Source organism: Gavialis gangeticus, unplaced genomic scaffold (assembly GCF_001723915.1).
Source record: "Gavialis gangeticus isolate Ggan-Ray unplaced genomic scaffold, GavGan_comp1, whole genome shotgun sequence".
Classification (NCBI taxonomy): Eukaryota; Metazoa; Chordata; order Crocodylia; family Gavialidae; genus Gavialis; species Gavialis gangeticus.
Genome location: NW_017729022.1, coordinates 120,010,882 through 120,030,577, shown reverse-complemented (window position 1 = coordinate 120,030,577; position 19,696 = coordinate 120,010,882). Strand labels below are relative to the sequence as shown.

Sequence of the window (19,696 nt, the reverse complement as noted above, 5' to 3'; positions counted from 1 at the left end):
GCACACTGTGCTGTACAACTGTTTTCTTTTTTTAAGTTAGATACTATAATTGCCCTTCTCTTGCTCTGTGGTACCTCATCCATGCTCCTTGAATTCTTAAAGATAATACCTTATGGTTCAGAGACTGCTTCAGCTAGCTACTTATTTGTTCTAAGGTGAAGTGAAGAAGACAACAGACTATGAATGAATGAAAAACCTATTATTTTTGCAAATACAGCTTTTCATCCTGAATAAATCTGAAAAACTTTATAAACTTACAACAACTACAATAAACAGGAATCACTCCATCCATTATCGATAAATAGCTCAACCACCTCTGGAATGGAACATAGCAGCTGCTTATCAGTGCATAGCCATGCATCCTAACAGTTTAGGACAGGAAATAAAGATAAATACTGGAATGGTGGGGGAATATAGACCAGCAAAATGTCTACAGTTGGTCAAAAAAAAAGGACTCATGACATGGCTGTTTAGGAAAAAAGGCTGGATAGCTGCAATAATTAGAAAGGATTAAGATCTCAGGTTTTGAATGTAATCTGAAATGCTGTTTATTGCTGCTGCTCCCAGACTCCTTCTGAGGGTGCCTAGGGGCTACTGAAGAAGGGCAGGGAGAGATCCAGCAGGGATCTGATGGACAGTTGTACACATTGAGAACTTGGGAGGTAGAATCTGTTGAAAATAACACTGTGCCATGTAGGGCTTTGGCTATGCAATCACATGGGTCTAGGCCTGCTGCTTATGATCATACAGACCTTTGCAGCAGCATTGCAATGAGACATCTACTCCATGTCAGTCAATATGAAAAATGATACTTTGTGCTATCCCCAGGTTAGTGGCAGAGCTGAGAATCTTAGCTCCTTATCTCCTGCTGAAAGGTTTAGCTCACATGTAATAACCACCTATCTGGTGAGGTGAAACAAAGTCTCCAGGAAAGACTAGCTTCAGGCAGAGGGGTAGGGTGAGAAGAGAAATAGCTGCAGATGGAGCTCTTAAATGTTCACCAGCACCTCAGCTTTCATTAAAAAAAATACTCTTTCTGGCTCGCAAAATTAAGATGAATATATAAGTTAAAATGAACAGACTTTTAATAATTCATGGCACTGCAGTAAACGAGTATGTGAGATGTGAGTGTGTGTGTGATAAATAGAGAGAGAAAGACAGCTAGCACAAGCCTTTTAATCTGTGGATAGCTCAGCTTTCAGAAACGTGGAAGAGATTGTTGTGAGGTGATTACAGTGATCTGGGGCACTCACCTCCCTAGAGGATCCACTCCACAAAATTTTGTCTTCATTGATGAAGAGTCTCTCTCCCTTCTTGGCATTCACGTTATAGTGTCCCACCTCCTCAAACATGACAGAGCCATCCTCTGGTGAAAGGTGCCAATTGATTATTGAGTAATTCCCTGCCAGGTCCCCAACCTCATCAAAATCCACCTGCTCTCCCATGTTGTTGGTGAAATTTAAATGACGCAGATGTTTCAGGACCTAGAGGGAGATAAAAAAAGACACCCTGAATATCTACTTAAAAGAACCCTTCCTGGGCACTAGTCATCTGTGACAATCAAAACCTTCATACCAAAAGGAAAAGACCCTTCCATGCAAGATGAAGAAATAATTCCACTGGCTAACAGCAGGAACAGACTCCTTTCCTCTCTGTGGACATCACATGTGCTCTGCCAACCAACACATACAAACCTCACTCCCAACCTTGGCTTGATTCTTTACTAAACACCTAGCCACTGCGAAACTGTCACATGAGAAATTACTCAAAGCTTTTATTCTCAGGTTAAAAAAATATGCATTTGAGCTGAAATTATAAGTCAAGTCTTTTCACTTAGAGACCACATGCCACTATCTTGAGAGATGTGTGTTAATCTGGGCAGTCTAGTCAATCTAGTCAATCTGAAATGTGGGTGATTCTATTCTGCCTCTTTTAGGTATAGGAGTGGGATGTGGGTTCCTTTTGTAGCTGTCAGCGGGTACATCTTCACAAAAACCATGAAGAGATGTTACTACACAATAGTATTGGGCTACTGTGCAGTAGCATCACCTAAAAGGCATTTAGTGGCACTACTGTGCAGTAACTCCTGTTATTGTGCATTTATTTAGTACTTGTGTACACAGCCAGCGACTGTGTAATACATTCAAAACTGATTGTAGGGTTACCAAAGAGTCAAGTGAAACATGAATTATACACATTTACTCTCTTTACTAGACAATTAATAAAGATAATGAGCATATACAGAGTTACTTTAGATTGGAAAAAAAATGCTATAACCCTAATGCTTAAGTGAATAAACCAGCAGCTAAAAAAGATTAGACATCAACTTTTCCTATGGGCAAGTTTATCCCATGACTATGTACTGTGTCTTGTGTTTTCCTTTGACACAGCTAGTGTTGGTCAGTATCAGAGGCAAGGGACTTCATTGAATCACTGGTATGGAAACTCCTCTGCTCTTTAGGATTGTTTACCTATTCAGACCAAAAGCAAATGGTGGTTCAAGACAAGAACTGAAGAATATTCTAACTAATCTGTAGAGAGCACAGATTCTAGTCAATCTGATTCTAATCTGCTCCCTGCAGATTAGTTTGAATATTCTTCAGTTCCTGTTGCTGGCTGGTTGCGCCTGGCCCCACAGCTGCAGCAGCGAGGGGGGAGTGCCCAGCAGACCTGACTTGGGTCCCTGCTGGTGGGACAGGGAGGGGGGAATTAAACCCCCATTTGGCCAATTCAGCCAAGGCTACTGCTGGGGCTGGCCATGCCCCTGCCACTGGAGCAGTCAACACAGAGAAGTGCAGGTCCATGCTGGTAGGACAGGGAGTGGGAAGCAGAGGGGTCGGGCCAGCTCTGCTCTGCTGGAGCAGAAAGCCCAGCCCAGAGAGCATGCTGGGATGCTGGGGGACTCTGGTTTAACTTAAACCAGAAAGGGATGTGGGACAGACATTGCATAAACTGGTTTGAGTTCAATCAGTTAAGTCTGATAAACATGGTTGAATGCAGTATCTCAAAGTGGTTTTGGCTGTTTTGAAACTGGTTTATGTTTGGGCTCCACAATTCAAAAAGGATGTGGAGAAGCTTGAGAGAGCCCAAAGGAGAGCCACGTGCATGATCAGAGGTCAGGAAAACAGACCTTATGATGACAGGCTGAGAGCTATGGGACTCTTCAGCCTGGAAAAGCGCAGGCTCAGGGGTGATCTGGTGGCCACCTATAAGTTTATCGGGGTGCTCACCAGGATCTGGGGGAACGTCTGTTAACCAGCACACCCCAAAGGATGACAAGATCAAATGGTCACAAACTCCTCCATGACTGTTTCAGGCTGGACATAAGGAAGAACTCTTTTACTGTCCGAGCCCCCAAAGTTTGGAATAGACTGCCACTGGAGGTGGTTCAAGCACCTAGTTTGAATGCCTTCAAGAGACATTTGGATGTTTATCTTGCTGGGATCTTACGACCCTTGCTGAATTCCTGCCCCTGGGGCAGGAGGCTGGACTCAGTCTTCCGAGGTCTCTTCCACCCCTAATGTCTATGAAATCCATGAATGTCTGTTCTATTATGGGGGGGGAGGGGCACTTTAAGTAAATGAGGTCTGAGAGCCACTCTAATTAAAGCACCCGCAGCATCTCACATATCAGCATCCCCACACTTCAAAATGGCAGTGGGGGTGCTTTAGCTAAAGCTCATCAAACAAGCTTTAGTTAAAGTGCCCTCACTGTCATTTTGAAATTTGGGGACGCTGATACATGAGATGCAGAAGCTGGCTGGAGCATAGTAATTAGCACGCTTCAGCAGACTAGATTAATCAACTCTGCACTGATGTGTTGTAATTACATGTCAGAACAGCCTCCCCACACACGTACAGGCAACCTAGGTGTCTGGGTTGTAGTGGTGAGTTAGAATTATAGAAAATTAGGGTTGGAAGGGACCTCGGGACAATATTTCGTCCAACCCCCTACGGAAACTAGGACCATTCCCAACTAGATTACTGCAGTCCAGATAATATAGTTGATTACTGCTTGTATTCTAGGTACCTAGTTTTGCAATATTTTGTTTAAAGGTAATATACACGTTCATCAGTAGCATAATTAAGGTGGGGCAACAGGCACCAACTTGGGGGGGGATGGAAAAATTAAGCTGCTGCCACTGCCGTGCAGCTGTGCCAGTGGCGCTGGCAGCCAGAAGTCACCAGAAGCCAGATGTCACTGATGCACTCATCTGTTGCTGCTGTCCTGGGCACCCAGCTGCCCTGTTATACCCCTGCTTTTCATCAAGATTAGGACGATGGTGATCTCACAACAGACCCTTGTTCAGATTCACCTCTGCATCATTGTGTCCATTTAGGTCACACGCATACAAATTACAAGTCTGTTGGTTGTTAGCACAGTGGCAATGAGATGAACCAATAAGAAACTTCTGGGTTTCCCAGAAACCATTTTTACTTTATTTCATTACATTTATCTCATTTAGTCTATTTTTCTAACTCAGATCCTGACATCAGCCTCCTTAGAAATCACTATAATCCTGGTTGGGAGCTAACTTTATAGGATTGCCCTGACAGCACTTTTTTTTCTGTTGCACCACAGATGAAAATTAGAGTTACCATAATGTAGCTATTTGCAGCACAGATAATATAGAAATCCATGTTTCTAATTCACAGATATATATATAAAATTATGAGACACACTGAGGGTGCACCTATAACCCACTACTGCACAGTAGTTACTGCACATTTATTTACTACTTGTATAAGCACGTACTAAATAATGCGCAGTAACTAGAGTTACTGCGCAGTAGCGTTAGTGAACACTTTTTAAGTGATGCTACTGCACAGTAGCCTAATACTACTGCACAGTAACATCTCAGCATGTTTTTTGCCACACAGTGCTACTGCACACTAGTATCGGGCTACTGCACAGTCAGCATCTCATGTAGACACACCCTAAATGTCTTCTTCCCAAGCATAGAAAGTAGCAATTTAAGCAAGCAGTCCCCCTCCCTTCATGCCCTTACTCTGTGTATCCTATTTTAGCTACACAGTTCCTGCAGGGAAGCAACATATCCTAGTTATATTACAAATGGGGAAGTGGAAGACAACAGCAATCAGAGAGATAAATTATTGCCTGCATTCCTGGTGAGCAGCTTGGGAAATGACTCTTGACTCTGAGGAGGTTCAGATTACCTACTTGTCCATGGTCTCAGGATGACATGGAAATCTAGTGAAGGGTTCTACTATGAAAAATAAGGGAGAAAAGCTCTAACAGTCCAGAAATATTAGAGCACTGAAGTTTCAAAGAAAGAGCTTTAGCCTCTGTCCTTTCATGGTGTAATTATAGAGCTTTTTTATAGGTACTAGCCTATGAATGATTAGCTAAACTCTTTGCAGTTAAAAACATGTCACTGGTTTTGTAACTAAAGATAGAAACACAAATACCAAGGACTCAGCCTGCTAACATTTAACAGACCCTGCTTTAGCCACAGCGACGGAGCATGTATCATGTGTGCATGTGTCCTATCCTGAAACAGACAGATGGGGAAGGAAAAGTGATGGTCAGATGAATACATTAGACCAATTCACCACTGAAAGTTGGTAAAGGCTAATGGTGAGAGCATTCTGCAAGTTGCCACCTCCTCCATGGTTAAAGGGAGACAAAACCCATGTGTTTTTCTGGGGGTGTTTTTGTCTCATGTTACTAGGTGCTTTTCAATTACAGCATTTAGTACAGTCCCCTATACTATATTTGCTTGTGAGCCAGTGCAAGACCACTTACCACTGTCTATTATCCAAGGTTTTTTCCATATCATGAGTTAAATATCCCAAGCAGTGATGCTTCCTAAATAAGCATAGAAGCAAGAAGATTCCTCAGACACATGGACAATTGTCAAGAAATTTATGTTAATATGTAATGTAAGTTTTCTTTCTGTGAATTTTATTTCTAAACACTTAGTTATAGGTTAAGCATAATGGCCAGTCATTCCTCAGCTGATTCACCCCACATGCTTCCCCCTTGCGTGCATAAGGTTGCGGACAGCAGCAGCAACAATACTCAGTAGCCAAAGCAGCAGATAATTTGGCATTAAAATTCGAAGTGCAGATAAAATAAACTAAATGTAAAACACCCAGTCATCCTGTGTTGGGGGTCTCCTGAAAAAACATGGGGTCAAATTATATGGGTGTCAGCTCTCCCTTAGCTGAATCACTTCTTTAAATTAGTCTGGCAGTGAGTTAGTTCAGGATTTGTTTCTAACAGTGATCAGCATTAAGAGCTTTAGAGGAAATGTGGATGAGAAAGCCCATAACAGCCAATTATGGAATAACCTGCCCAGTGGGAATATTTCTTAACATTTGGTTCATGCCATCAGGTAAATATTTCTCTTTTATCTTATTTAAAATAATTGTGGCTAGCCTCATTACCCATGTAAATATGTAATACTTGTTTGAATTATCCAGATGTTATGAGTTGGTAATGATGGGAGACTCCAGTTTTCTGGACAGCTGTTTGGAAGAGCAATACAGCCAAACATAAAATGTCAAGCGAGTTCCTAACTTGTGTGAAGGACAACTTTCTGTTCTGAAGTTGGATCTTGTCCTGACAAATAGAGAAGAACTGGCCGAGGATATGAAGGTGATGGGAAAATTGGGAGCAAGTGATCATAATATGATAGAATTCATGGTCCTGAGATGGGAAAAGCATGAGGTCAGCAGAACTAAGACACTGGATTTCAACAAGTTGGATTTCAACAGACTTGAGATAGTAGGCATGGTGCCATGGAAGAACAGACTGAAGGATAATGGTGCCCAGGACTGCTGGAAGCTTTTAAAAGGAACAGTACTAGAAGCCCAACAAGAAGCTGATCTGATATGATGGAAGCACAAAAAGAAAGTCAAGAGACCAATGTAGCTACACAAGGAGTTTTTAGGATTCCTTAGGTGAAAATGGAAACCATACACCAGGGCAGCATACCAGGAAATAGCAAAAACTTGCAGGAACAAAATCAGGAAGGCAAAAGTAAAAAATGAACTGAACTTTACTTGGCAAGGGAAGTTAATGATAACAAAAAGAGGTTCTATAAATATGTTGGCCAGAAAAGAAAGACTACAGAAGTTGTGGGTTCTCTGTTAAATAGCCAGAGCTAACTCTTGACAGAAGAGACAAAGAAGGTGGAGATGCCCAACAGATACTTTGCCACAGTTTTCAAAATAAAAATTAAGCTAATCAGGACTATTTGGACAAGGACAGGGACAAGCTGAGAGATAACTGGCAGAGCCCTTGGCCATAATATTTACAGTCATGGGAGAAAGGAGGACCCAGGGAACCACAGATCATTTGTTTCACCTTAATACCTGGGAAGTTACTGGAGGCTGGAGGATATCATAAGGGAGTCCATTTGCAAACATCTGGGGAAGAAAAGGCTCATCATGAGTAGCTAGCACAGATATACTATGAACAAATCACCACAGACAAACTTGGTCTCCTTGGACAACATAACTAGTTGTGTGGGTGGAGAGAATGTAGTGGAAACAGTGTGTTTGGACTTCAGCAAGGCTTTTGACAAAGTCTCACATGACCTTCTCATAAACAAATTGGAGAAATGTGGGCTAGGCAAAACTACTACAGTATAAGGTTGATAAACATCTGGCTCAATTGCTACAAGTGGCGGGTAATTATAAATGGATCTTAGGCCCACTGCTGGTCAACATGTTTATTAAAGATTTAGATTCTGGAATAGAGAACTTGAACAAATTGGGAAATTATATGAAATTGTAAAGGACTGCAAACACACTGGAGGACAGAAGCACAATTCAGAAGGATCCAGACAGACTGGAAAACTGGGTAGAGATAACAAGATGAAGTTCAATGCTAACAAATGCACAATGCTACACCTGAGACAGAATAATTAAAAACACAAATACAAAATGGGTGACAAATACAAAATGGCTGGAAGGCAGCAATACAGAGAAGAATCTGGGAGTCCTGGTAGATCACAGACTCAATATGAGTCCCGTGTAATGAATCCACACAAAAAGTGAATACAGTTTGGTATGTGTTGATAGAAGCATTAGGTACAACAGGAGGCGACAGTGCCTCTTTACTTCACACTGGTTAGGCCTCATCTACAGTATTGTGTGGTGACAAAAATGATAAACGGCTTGTGGAAAAGGCATGTAAGATGGGACATGATAGCAGTCTTCAAATACCTGAGGGGCTGTTATCAAGAAGAGGGAGAACCTGTTTTCTCTCTAGCTGCAGAGAGCAGGACACATACCAGTGGCTTGAAATTTATGAATGACTAAAAGACCTCCAGAAATCCCTTCTAGCCCTACTTTTCTATGATTCTATGAATCCTACTGTATTCTTGGCTTCAGTAATATTGAATTTCACTGGGGTTTATGTCGCCATAGTGTTAGGTAATCCTAATTTCATGAATCTTTACAGCTACAAAGAAGCTAATCTGTAGATTAGCAAGTCACCCATATTTATTATACCCCAAAGCCTGTGGTTATGTTTCTGTGGTTATAAAGGGCTTATTGGGGAGAAGAAGTGGTACACACCTCTTCTACAGGAACTGAACCCTTCTTCCCCATCTGTAACTTCCTCCTCCTGCTGCCAGAACGTGCTCCCAGGGGGACAGAATGGGGAGCTGATGTTTTTTTAACCAAGACACCAGGAAGTACTATCACCATTAATCATGCTCTTGTGCAAAGCTCTTTTGGCCCTAATGGAACACTTCATTCAGCAGGGAGAGCAGGATGTAATTTATTACAGGACATAAGCTGGATGTCCAATTAAGCTGTTTGCATCGTTTCCATGGAGAGTACATAATACACATCACAAGATGATGAAGTTCAACCAGAAGGGGGAACAGAGGCAGAATCCTTACTTCAACCATAAACTACTTGGGCCAGTGGGCTATTCTTTTGTTAGGCATGTGTAAAATGCCCATGTCAGTGGAGTCTTGGTCTATGCCTGGGTCTCTTTGGCACTGCCATAATAAAAATAATAAATGACTGTCATCCTCCACTTTTACAACGCTTGGAGGGAGTTCTAAGACTGATATAGAGGGTGCTCTCAATCGGGGTACCCACAGGGTTTATTAGTGATAAATTAACTATCATTTCTAAGGAATACAACAGGGCATCATTGTGACTGGCTCAGTGAAAGCCTCTGTACCTCACGCAGCGTCAGTGAATCAAACAAACAACATTTGTTAGAAAGTGTAATAAGAGACATACACACTCAGAATGTTACAACACTGAACACATTGTGCCATTATATAAATCAAGGGTCTCTTCTCACCTGAAAAAACTATTTTAATTTGGGTCCTCAGAGTAAATAGGAAATCAGAAGTCTCTAGAGATGAGTGATGAGAATGTGTAGATGCCTGGAGAGACTTCTATACAAGGACAGATTGAAGGTGGGGGTTGGTTAACATAAGAATGAGACAAATAAGAGAGAATGTGATATGGATATATGATACGGATATCTAACTGAAAAAAGAATAATATAGAAGTAGGGCTGGAACTTCCTGGAAGGGACTTCTGGAGGTCATTTAGTTCAACACCCTGCTTGAAGCAGGATCATTCCTATCCAAACCATCCCATGTAAGTCCTGGTCTAACCAACTTCTAAAAATACAGTCAACCCAGTCATACAACTACAATGCACAGTGACCAAACGTAACACACTGCAAGTATCGTTAAAATGCATTTGACAGATCCCAGGTAGAGGGCCATCCCCCTCCCCACTCACTACAGAAGAAGGCAAAACCCCCATAGCCCATACCAAACTGACCATGGGGTAAAATTCCTCCCTTACCCCAAATACAGGAATTGATCTGGCCCTGAGCAGAGAAGCAAGACTCCCTAACCAGGAACTTCTGGGTTTATAGTCCCAGCAGAAGCATTGGCAAACCCCAGGCCAAATCCTCAGTCTTGGCTGCAGCCAAAACCCATTGTTTCTGAGGAAGGTAATTCCTGCCTCCTCCCCCCACAACACTTGTAGCCACAAGAGGGGGAAACATTCTGTTTTGGCCCCACGAGGCAACCAAACATACTCCAGACAGCAAGCAGAACTGCATACATCCCACCTAACTGGTGCCCCCTCCATAACCTTATCCCAGCTGCTTGTATCTTTTATAACTAAGCCAGTTGTAGAGCTCTGCTTCATTCTCCTGTTGAGCACGCTATGCTCCAATATCCACCTGCTCTAGGCTACAGAGCTCTTATTTAGGGTTGTGTGAAATTTCGCCAGCAATTTCATTTTGACGCTGTTTCGACTTGTTTCGAGCTTGAAATTACAAAATCAAAATGAAACGAAGAGCTTCGAAACAGCCTCAAAACAAAACAAGACTAGTCGAAACTTTTCGAAATTTTCAAAATGTTTCGAGTTTTGAAGCTCAAGCTGGGCTTGCCTGCAGGGAAACAGAAACTAAAGTAAGGAGAGGGAGGGGGAAGGAGTGCTCTCATTATTGACTGTGTAGCTGGCCGGTGACTGTCACCCTTCCCTGAGGTCCCTTCAGGAGCACTGGCACCCAGTGCTCTGGGGGAGGGATGGAAAAACTGCATAAAAGGCAGCATTGTTTGAACTGCCCTGCTTTCTGCCTTGGGGTCAGTTATTGAGCTGTATGTTCCAGTTTTGCCTGTCAGCAGTCAGAGGTGCAGGGCCCCAGAACCCAGACTCCCCCTGCACCTATCTCCTTGACAGCTGGCAGGCTTCGTGGCCTCAGCAGCAGCTAGCAGGCCTGCAGCCTTCACCCTGCTGCACCTTACACACACAGTGTCACCCATATCATGAGTTTTGCTTGTCCGCAGCTTGAGGTACAGTTTCCCCAAACCCCTGCACCTATCTCCTTGAAACTTGGCAGGCTTTGTGGCCTTAGTAGGGGCTAGCCTGCCTGAAGTTTTGACTCCGCTGTGGCTTAACACACACACGACATGAATTTTGTTTTCAAGACTTTGAAGTGCAGTTTCCCTGAAACCCCTGTACCTGTCTCCTTGAAACTTGGCAGGCTTCATGCCTTTAGAAGGGGCTACCATTCCTGCACGTTTCATCCAAATCACGCCAGAAATGACAAAGTTATAGGCTGTTTCGAGCTTCCCCAGTATAGCCTATGGGTGAAACGTTGAAACAATGTTGAAACAGTGAAACTGTTTAGACGAAATGAAATGGAGCAGAGGTTTCAAATTGAAATGAAATTCAAAACGAAACACTGTTACATCGAAATGTCGACATGCAAGTCGAAACGGAATGGTGCCATTTTGCACAGCCCTACTCTTATTGTTATCTCCTAGCAGTCTGTTGGGAGACCGAGTCTCCTGGGTTTCTAAGTGTTGCTCTTTATAGAGCTCTCCTAGATCATCCTTGACCAATTCTTTTCCATCTTTTTCTTGATCACCTCCAGTGATGTAGAGTCCACATATTCCTTAGGCAGACAATGTTCTTTAGGTAAATCTGATATCTGTTATTAGACCAACTAAAATCGTTAGAAAAATTCTTCTTTGCAAACTTCACAATCACAAATTCCCTAGGCAGTCTATTCCACTGCCTTACTGTTCTAGTGAAGTGTTTTTTTCCTGATATCCAATCTAAACCTACTGTGCTGTATCTCGTCCATAAACTTAAAGCCATTGGTCTGTGCCCTGCTCTCTGCAGCAAGAGAGAAAAGGTTAATTCCCTCTTCATTATGGCAGCCCTTCAGATATTTGAAGACTGCTATCATGTCCTGTCTTAAGTGCCTTTTCTACAAGCTAAACATGCACATTTCTTTCAACCTCTCCTCATATAGCTTGCCTTCCAAGCCCTTTATTATTATTTTGCCTGCTTCTGTACCCTCTCAAACTTCTCCATGTACTTTTTAAATTGTGGAGCCCAAAACTCCACACAATATTCTAGATAAGACCTAACTGGTGCCGAGTAGAGGTGCTATCACCTCCTGTGTCTTGCACCTAATAATGCTCCTATTTATGTGTCCCCAAACTGCATTTCTTTTGTGCAGCTGTTTCACACTAGACTCACACTGGGTGCATCTACATGTGAAATTACTGTGATGCAATAAACTCTGGTTCATATTGCACCAGAGTTTATTGCTCCTGGGTGCCATGTCTTCACGTGAATCCAGGACTGCAGCATGTTGAGTCAGGTTGGAGTAGCCTTGGCTGGTAGAGGGCACTGGGGGAGGGGGGCAGTCTGTCAGCCCAGAGCTGCTTCAGTTCAATGTGCTGCAGGGAGCTGGCTGGAGTACAAGGGTGCTCCAGTGCTGGGCTAGCCAGCAGGCAACCCCACACTGACGCACCCTTGTGCCCCAGCCAGACCTGTCAGCATCTACATGTATGCTGCTGTGCACTAAATAATGCTGCTACAGGGTAAAACTTGTGTTTACAAGTACTAATGTACATCAAAGTTAATTAGTCTACTGCAGCCTAATAGAGCCACTTGTGTAGGCACTGGGCACGTCTACACATTCATTAATGTGCTGTAATTACAGCGCATTAAGTTTAGTACCTATAATAACAGGTACTAAAGGCACTGTAATCAGTGCTACTGAGTATTAGCGCAGATGAATGCTTTTTAAGTGACATTAAGTGGCTTTTTAAGTCCCACACTTGCAGGGAGGCAGTTAGAAAAGCCAAAGCAACTAGAGAGTTGAGGCTGGCAATACAAATTAAAGACAACAAAAAGTCTTTTTTTAGGTATGTAGGGAGTAAAAGGAAGGTGCAGGGCAGCATAGGACCCCTACTGAACAAGAAGGAGCAAGGAGGAACAAGGCTGTGCTATTCAATGAGGTTTTTGCCTTGGTGTTCCTGAACAGGGCTCAAGATAAGTCTCCTAATGTGTTCTTAGATGGGCATCAGAGGGACACCAACCCACCAACAGTCGATGTTCACTTGGTGCAGAGTCACTTGGATGGACTGGATGTGTTCAAGTCAGCATGCCTGGATGAGCTGTGTCCAAGAGTACTGAAGGACTTGGCCGGTGTCATAGCAGAACCACTGGCATGGCCAGTTTGAGTGCTCGTGGCACTTGGGTTTGAGTGGTTTGAGGGCTCGTGGTGCTCATGTCAGGTCCCAGAGGACTGGAAAAGGTCCCAGAGGACTGGAAAATGTCCAATGTGGTCCTTATTCTCAAGAAGGGGAGGAAGGAGGATCTGAGTAATTACAGACCAGTCAGTTTCACCTCCATCCTTGGAAAGGTCTTTGAAAAGATTATGAAGGATCATATTTGTGGGAGTCCAGCGGGAATAATAATGCAGTAGGGAAACCAGCATGGATTTGTAGCAGATAGATCGTGCCTGACCAATCTGGTTTTGTTTTATGACAGGGTCACAGAATGCTTAGATGCAAGAGTAGAGGTGAATGTTGTTTTCTTGGATTTTAGCAAGGCCTTTGATTCAGTATCTCATCCCATTCTCATAATTAAATTAAGAGAATGTGACTTAGATGTACACAGTCCAGTGGGTGGCAAATTGGCTTAGCGATCACACCCAGAGAGTGGTAGTAGATGGGTCAGTATCAACTTGGACAGATGTGGGTAGTGGGTACCCACAGGGTTCGGCCCTTGGACCTGTATTCTTCAATATCCTCATCGGTGACTTGGAAGTGGGTGTGAAGTGTACTCTGTCCAAGTCTGTGGACGATACTAAATTGTGGGGTGAAATGCACACTCCAGAGGGTAGGGAACGATTGCAGGCAGACCTGGACAGGTTAGAAAGGTAGGCACTACACAATAGGATGTAGTACAACAAGGACAAGTGCAGAGTGCTGAACCTAGGGCACAAAAATATCCAGCACACCTACTGGCTGGGAAGTGACCCTCTCAGCACCACAGAAGCGGAAAGGGGTCTTGGAGTCATAGTGGACTCCAAGCTGAACATGAGTCGTCAGTGTGACAAAATCATCAGCAAAGATAACTGCACTTTATCATGCATCAGCAGATGCATGACAAATAGATCCAAGGGGTGATACTTCCCCTCTATGTGGCATTGGTCAGACTGCAGTTGGAGTACTGCGTCCAGTTTTGGGAGCCGTACTTCAAGAAGGATGTTGATAGACTTGAGAGGGTCCAGAGGAAGGTCACTTGTACAGTTAGGGGCTTACAGGACAAGTCCTGTGAGGAGAGACTGAGGGACCTGGACCTCTTCAGCCTCTGCAAGAGAAGGCTGAGAGGTGATCTTGTGGCTGCCTACAAATTCATTAGTGGGGTGCAGCAAGGAATCGGAGATGCTCTGTTGATCAGGGCACCTCTTGGGGTCACAAGGAACAATGGTCACAAACTGACAGAGAGCAGATTTAGGCTAGATATCAGGTAAAACTTCTTCCTGGTAAGGGTGGCCAAAATTTCGAATGGGCTTCCAAGGGTGGTGATGTTCTCCCCTACCTTGGGGGTCTTTAAAAGAAGTCTGGATAGGCATCTGGCTGGGGTCATCTGAGCCCAGCGCTCTTTCCTGTCTAGGCAGGGGGTCAGACTCAATGATCTGTTGAGGTCTCTTCTGACCCTAGCATCCATGAATCTATGAATTAATGTGTATTAGCCTAAATCTACTGTGCATTACCACATTAGCATGGGTTTTGCCAGCTGCACTAATGTGCAGTAGAATTAGTCTTCTGCACATTAAGTGTCTTGTGTAGATGCACTCACTGAGACTTTACTGTGGAGGTAATTAGGCAGCTCTGCAGTATATATCTCATGTAGATGTGTCCACTGAGTATGTGATCAACCTAGAGTCCTAGATCTTTCCTCACAGTGCTCCTATCCAGCCAGTTGTCACTCTTTATGTATGTGTGTTTTTGATTATTCTTTCCATGGTATGGTACCTTGCGTATGTCATTATTAAACTTAATTTTGTTAGCTCTAGCACAGTCTTCCAATATATTAAGATTCTTCTTAATTGCACTCCTGTCCTCATAGCATATTTGCAATCATTCTGAGTTCTGTGTTATCTGCAAATTTATTAAAGAAACTTCCTGTTCCAACATCTGAATTGTTAATAAACACATTGAACAGCACAAGCCTCAGGCCAAACCCCTGTGCAACTCTGTTTGAAACCTCCTGCCATTTTGATATAGATCCATTTAAAATTACCCGTTGCTTGCAGCTATTGAGCCAGTTTTCTGTCTACCCTGTAGTAGTTTTATCTAGCCCATATTTGTCTAATTTGTTTATGAGAGTCATGTGGAACTTTGTCAAAAGCTTTACTGAAGTTCAGATACATTATATTCACTGCATTTCATCCAGTTAGTTATACCATCCAGTTAGTTATACCACCCAGATGCTTATTTTGTCCAGTAAGGAGATCAAGTTTCTTTGGCACGTTTTGTTCTTAGTAAATTCATGCTGGCTGCTTGTGATCAGCCTTTCCTTTTTCAGATGCTTGCAAATGGACTTACTTATGATATGACTCAATAATTTCCTGGGTATTAAAGTCAGGCAACTAGTCTATGATTCTCTGGGTTCCACTTGTTACCTGTTTTTGAAGATGGACGCTACATTGAACATGAATGGAAAAGAGAAAAATAGAGAATCAGGACACTTATTCACATAATACAAGAACATGAAGACTCCACTGAAACTGAAAGTTATTTATTTAAAACTAATCAGATGATTTCATTTTTTTCACACAACACAGAATTATTTTTGGAATTAATTCCTTCAAGATATCGTTAAGGCACAAATCTTAGCAAGGTTCAGAAAAATATTAGACAGCATATCTACATGTATGTTTGAATAGGTATACTTTGGGATCTTCTTGATAGGTTTGTTTCTTTTCCTGTGTGGAGGTTTGGGATCTGCAGGTTGTAGAGGTTGAGAGGACTCTTCCTTCTCCCTGACACTGAGATGTGCCCCTTAGTCCAATGTTAATAATCAGGGTGCAAAGTGGGTTACAGTGACATCATTAAGTACCTGTAAAAGGTTTCCTTAAAAACATGCTTGTTTTCACTTTTCTTTGTAGAGGCTAGGACTAGATCATTAATTTAGCAATGCCTTCAAACATGGTACTGCTGCCCAGATCAGAAGCAGTGTAGCTGGGTAGCAACATTCTGGGTGGTGGCGTGCATGGAGTCATGCAAAATGTTTGAGGGCATCACTGACAGGTAACAGGAATTTTGTGGCCTTGGTCACTGTAACAGGGTGCCAGAGGGGAAAGTAGCAGCAGGGAGGTCCCCAGGTGCAGGGGAAGACTGCTCATGATGGTCTGGCTGCAGAGAATAGGAGACAGGGACTCGTAGTTTGTGAGTGCCTATTGCTGGGCTAGCTACCCAGCAATAAGACAGTAGAGTAGAGTGCTGCTGAAAAAAACAGTAGGGTAGAGCCCTGTTGCAAGGGTAGCAAAAGTAAGCTGCCAAGTAGAATAAAAGAGGCAGTTCTGCTATGCCTAGCAAGCCACCTGACTGGAAGAGGGTAGGGTTTGAGAGGCATATAAACCCAGGGCCTGAGCTACAGCAGGAAGTCTGGCTCTGCAGGCAGTGGTGGGGAGCTTCTGAATAGGATGGCTGCAGGAGCATGACTGTCTGGTACCTGAGCTGCCCTGGGAACTGCAAGCAAGGTGTCTAGAGCTTGCAGGGAAGTATGATTCAGTATGGTGGGGAGAGTTTTGTTGTACAGCCAGTGAGCTGGTGTTTATATTTGGACCCAATGTGGGGATAGTTTTAGTTGCAACCAGGGGGCTTATGTTTTGTTTAAGTTTCCCACTGGTGGAGTGGGAGTGGCTAGAAGAGGTGATTGAGGAGCCCCAGTGGGGTGCCAGGGGCACATCGGTGTTTTGAGCAGAAGTGCCCAGCAGGGGAGTTAATGTTCAGGGGCAACCAACACGATGGGTTCATTGAGGGCAGATCCTGCCTGACTAACCTGGTTTCTTTTTATGATCAGGTCACAAAGTCCCTGGACGAGGGTGTTGGGATGGATGTCGTTTCCCTGGACTTTAAGAAGGCCTTTGACATGGTTTCCCACCACATTCTCTTAAAAAAACTTGGTGACTGTGGCACTGATGCCTACACAGTCAGATGGGTGGCAAATTGGCTAGATGGTTGCACCCAGAGAGTGGTGGTGGACGGGTGGTTTTTGACCTGGAGGGATGTGGACAGTGGAGTCCCCCAGGTCTCAGTCCTGGGGCCTGTACTGTTCAACATCTTCATCCACAGTCTGGATGTGGAATGCACGCTGCCCAAATTCACTGACGACACCATCTCGCCCCACAACCTGGGAACGCTGGAGGCGAGGGACAGAATCTAGCTAGATCTAGACAGGTTACAGAGTTGGGTGGATGAGAATATGATAGAATTCAACACAGGCAAGTGCAAGGTGCTGCATCTATGGAGAAGGAACCAGCAACACACCTATAGGCTGAGGAACACCCTTCTTGTCAACACGGTGGCAGAAAGGGATCTTGGAGTCACTGTTGACTCCAGGATGAACATGAGCCGCCAATGCGAGGAAGCAGTCAGTAAGGCTAAACACACCTTGTCATGCATCTACAGATGCATCACAAACAGGTCCAGGAAGGTGATCCTTCCCCTTTATGCAGCATTGGTCAGGCTGCAGTTGGTGTACTGCATCCAGTTCTGGGTGCCGCACTTCAAGAGGGATGTGGCTAGCATAGAGAGGGTCCAGAGGAGGGCTACTCGCATGGTCCAGGGGCAGCGGGGCAGGCCCTACGAAGAGAGGCTAAAGGGCCCGAACCTGTTCAGCCTCCACAAGAGAAGGCTGAGGGGATCTGGTGGCGGTTTACAAACTTACCAGGGGGGGACCAGCGGGAATTGGGGGAAGGCTCTGTTTCCCTGGGCACCATCCGGGGTTACTAGGAATAAAGGCCACAAATTGTTAGAGAGAAGGTTCAGGCTGGACATCAGGAGACATTACTTTACAGTTAAGGCTGCCAGGCTCTGGAATGGGCTCCCAAGTGAGGCGGTACTCTCTCCTTGGGGGGTCTTCAAGAGGAGGCTGGACAGATATTTGGCTGGGGTGATATGACTGCAGTACCTGTTCCTGCCCGGGGCAGGGGGTTGGACCTGATGATCTGTTTAGGTCCCTTCTGACGCTAAGTACTATGATACTAGGATAAAGTTTTCAAAAAGCACCTAAGTGATCTAGGTGCTTAAGTCTCATTTTCAAGAGTGATTTGGGGACAGGTTTAAAAAAGTATTTAAGACGAATACTGAATTAACTGGAGTTCTGTTTAAATGCATTACCAGTCTCCCAGGAAGCAGCAAGGGAGCCTGGGGGCCTGGAACTATTCAAATTACACTAGATAAAGTATGGGAGGACATACTTTAGAGAGCAATTGTACACTAGTGCTTGAGGGCCCCAATTAAGATAACAAGGGGTGGCCTATATGCATCCAAGTGACTACAGTGGCTTCAGTTCTCTCAGTTGTAGGTACAAATTGAGAAGGCCCTATTTTGGTTTATTTGGATTTTATTAGAAGACCCCATTCAAGAGAAAAAGAGGGGGAGGGGTATTATTTAGGCCTCTGCTGAGCCATGTGCATGTGCAGACCTCAGAGCTGTTGCTAGTTCCACAGTGGTTGCATGCAGTTGAATATGAAGACAGATGGAACCAAATGGCAACGTGCCCTCCAAGAAGATAAGCAGCTACACAAAACAGTCATCTTGGTTCCCTCTGAAAATAAAGAAATGAGCCATTAAGAAGCTAGGATCTTGCTGGATACACAGCGTTCCACAGTCAAAGGGATGGCAATAGAACCTTGAGATAAATGGTATCTACGGCTCAAATAGAACCAAGAGTATGGAGAGCCCCACTTTTTCCATCACTTGGAGCAGACCATCTGATTCAGCATGACTACTTGCCTATTAGTATGTAGAAGAGGATGCTTATCACCAGAATATCCAAACATCTGGTGGCTAAATAGAGTTTTATCCTAGGACTGTCAAGCCAGGGCAAGGAAGGTGTTCATCTGAAAATGAATTGGGAGAGTTACTCATTTTCTGTACCTGAAGTGTAAGACAAAAAAAGCTTCAAATCCTACTCTGATTTGATTGAAGTCAACAGAAGTAGAGCTGATTGAAAAAAGGAAAGCCAAATGTGGGTGGGTGGGGGGGAAGAAGTGAAGTACTTTTCATTCCAGGACTGAATGATCTTTGAGATCCCAGCCCCAGGGTAGACTGGGAAGCTAGAAGGGGGATCATGAGCCCATTGCTTCCAGCTGGCAGTTTCCCAGGATATGCTGAGATGTCTTACTGAAGAGAAAAATCAGACTCAACAAGAGAAAAAAGTCCATGTCTTATTGGCAGCTGATGTCCTATTAGGGGCCTATAATACATCTGTAGCTGAAAGATCCGTTCTTGTATTTTCGGGAAGAGTCATCCTGTCGGCAACCCTATTGCTGACCCTAGGCTCCAGGAGTCTGATCCAACTTCCGTTAAAGCCAAATGAAAAATTCTAATGAACTTCAATGTGAGTTGGATCAGGCATCAGAACCCTAACTCTCAAACATGAAAAGAAAAGCAAGTGCCAGGAAAAAGGAGAAAAGGAAACTGAGGGAGGAGGAAGTTAAAAAACTAGGCGACTGTGGCATTGATGCCTACACAGTCAGATGGATTGCAGATTGGCTGAGGGGTCGCACTCAGAGGGTAGTGGTGGATGGGTCATATTCAACCTGGGGGGAGGTGGGTAGCGGAGTCCCCCAGGGCTCGGTCCTGGGGCCTGCGCTGTTCAATTTCTTCATCAGCGATCTGGATGATGGGGTG

The 19,696-nt window shown here is 44.0% G+C and overlaps 1 protein-coding gene across 2 annotated transcripts in view; it reads right to left on the bottom strand.

The window, feature by feature from the left end:
• Positions 1-19,696, bottom strand: part of CASR (calcium sensing receptor) — a 150,381-nt gene that overhangs the window by 30,354 nt on the left and 100,331 nt on the right. For both annotated transcript variants that reach the window (XM_019516078.1, XM_019516079.1), the window contains one exon: positions 1,254-1,484. In XM_019516078.1, coding sequence (XP_019371623.1) covers positions 1,254-1,484 — 231 coding nt within the window. The remainder of the gene's footprint in view (positions 1-1,253; positions 1,485-19,696) is intronic.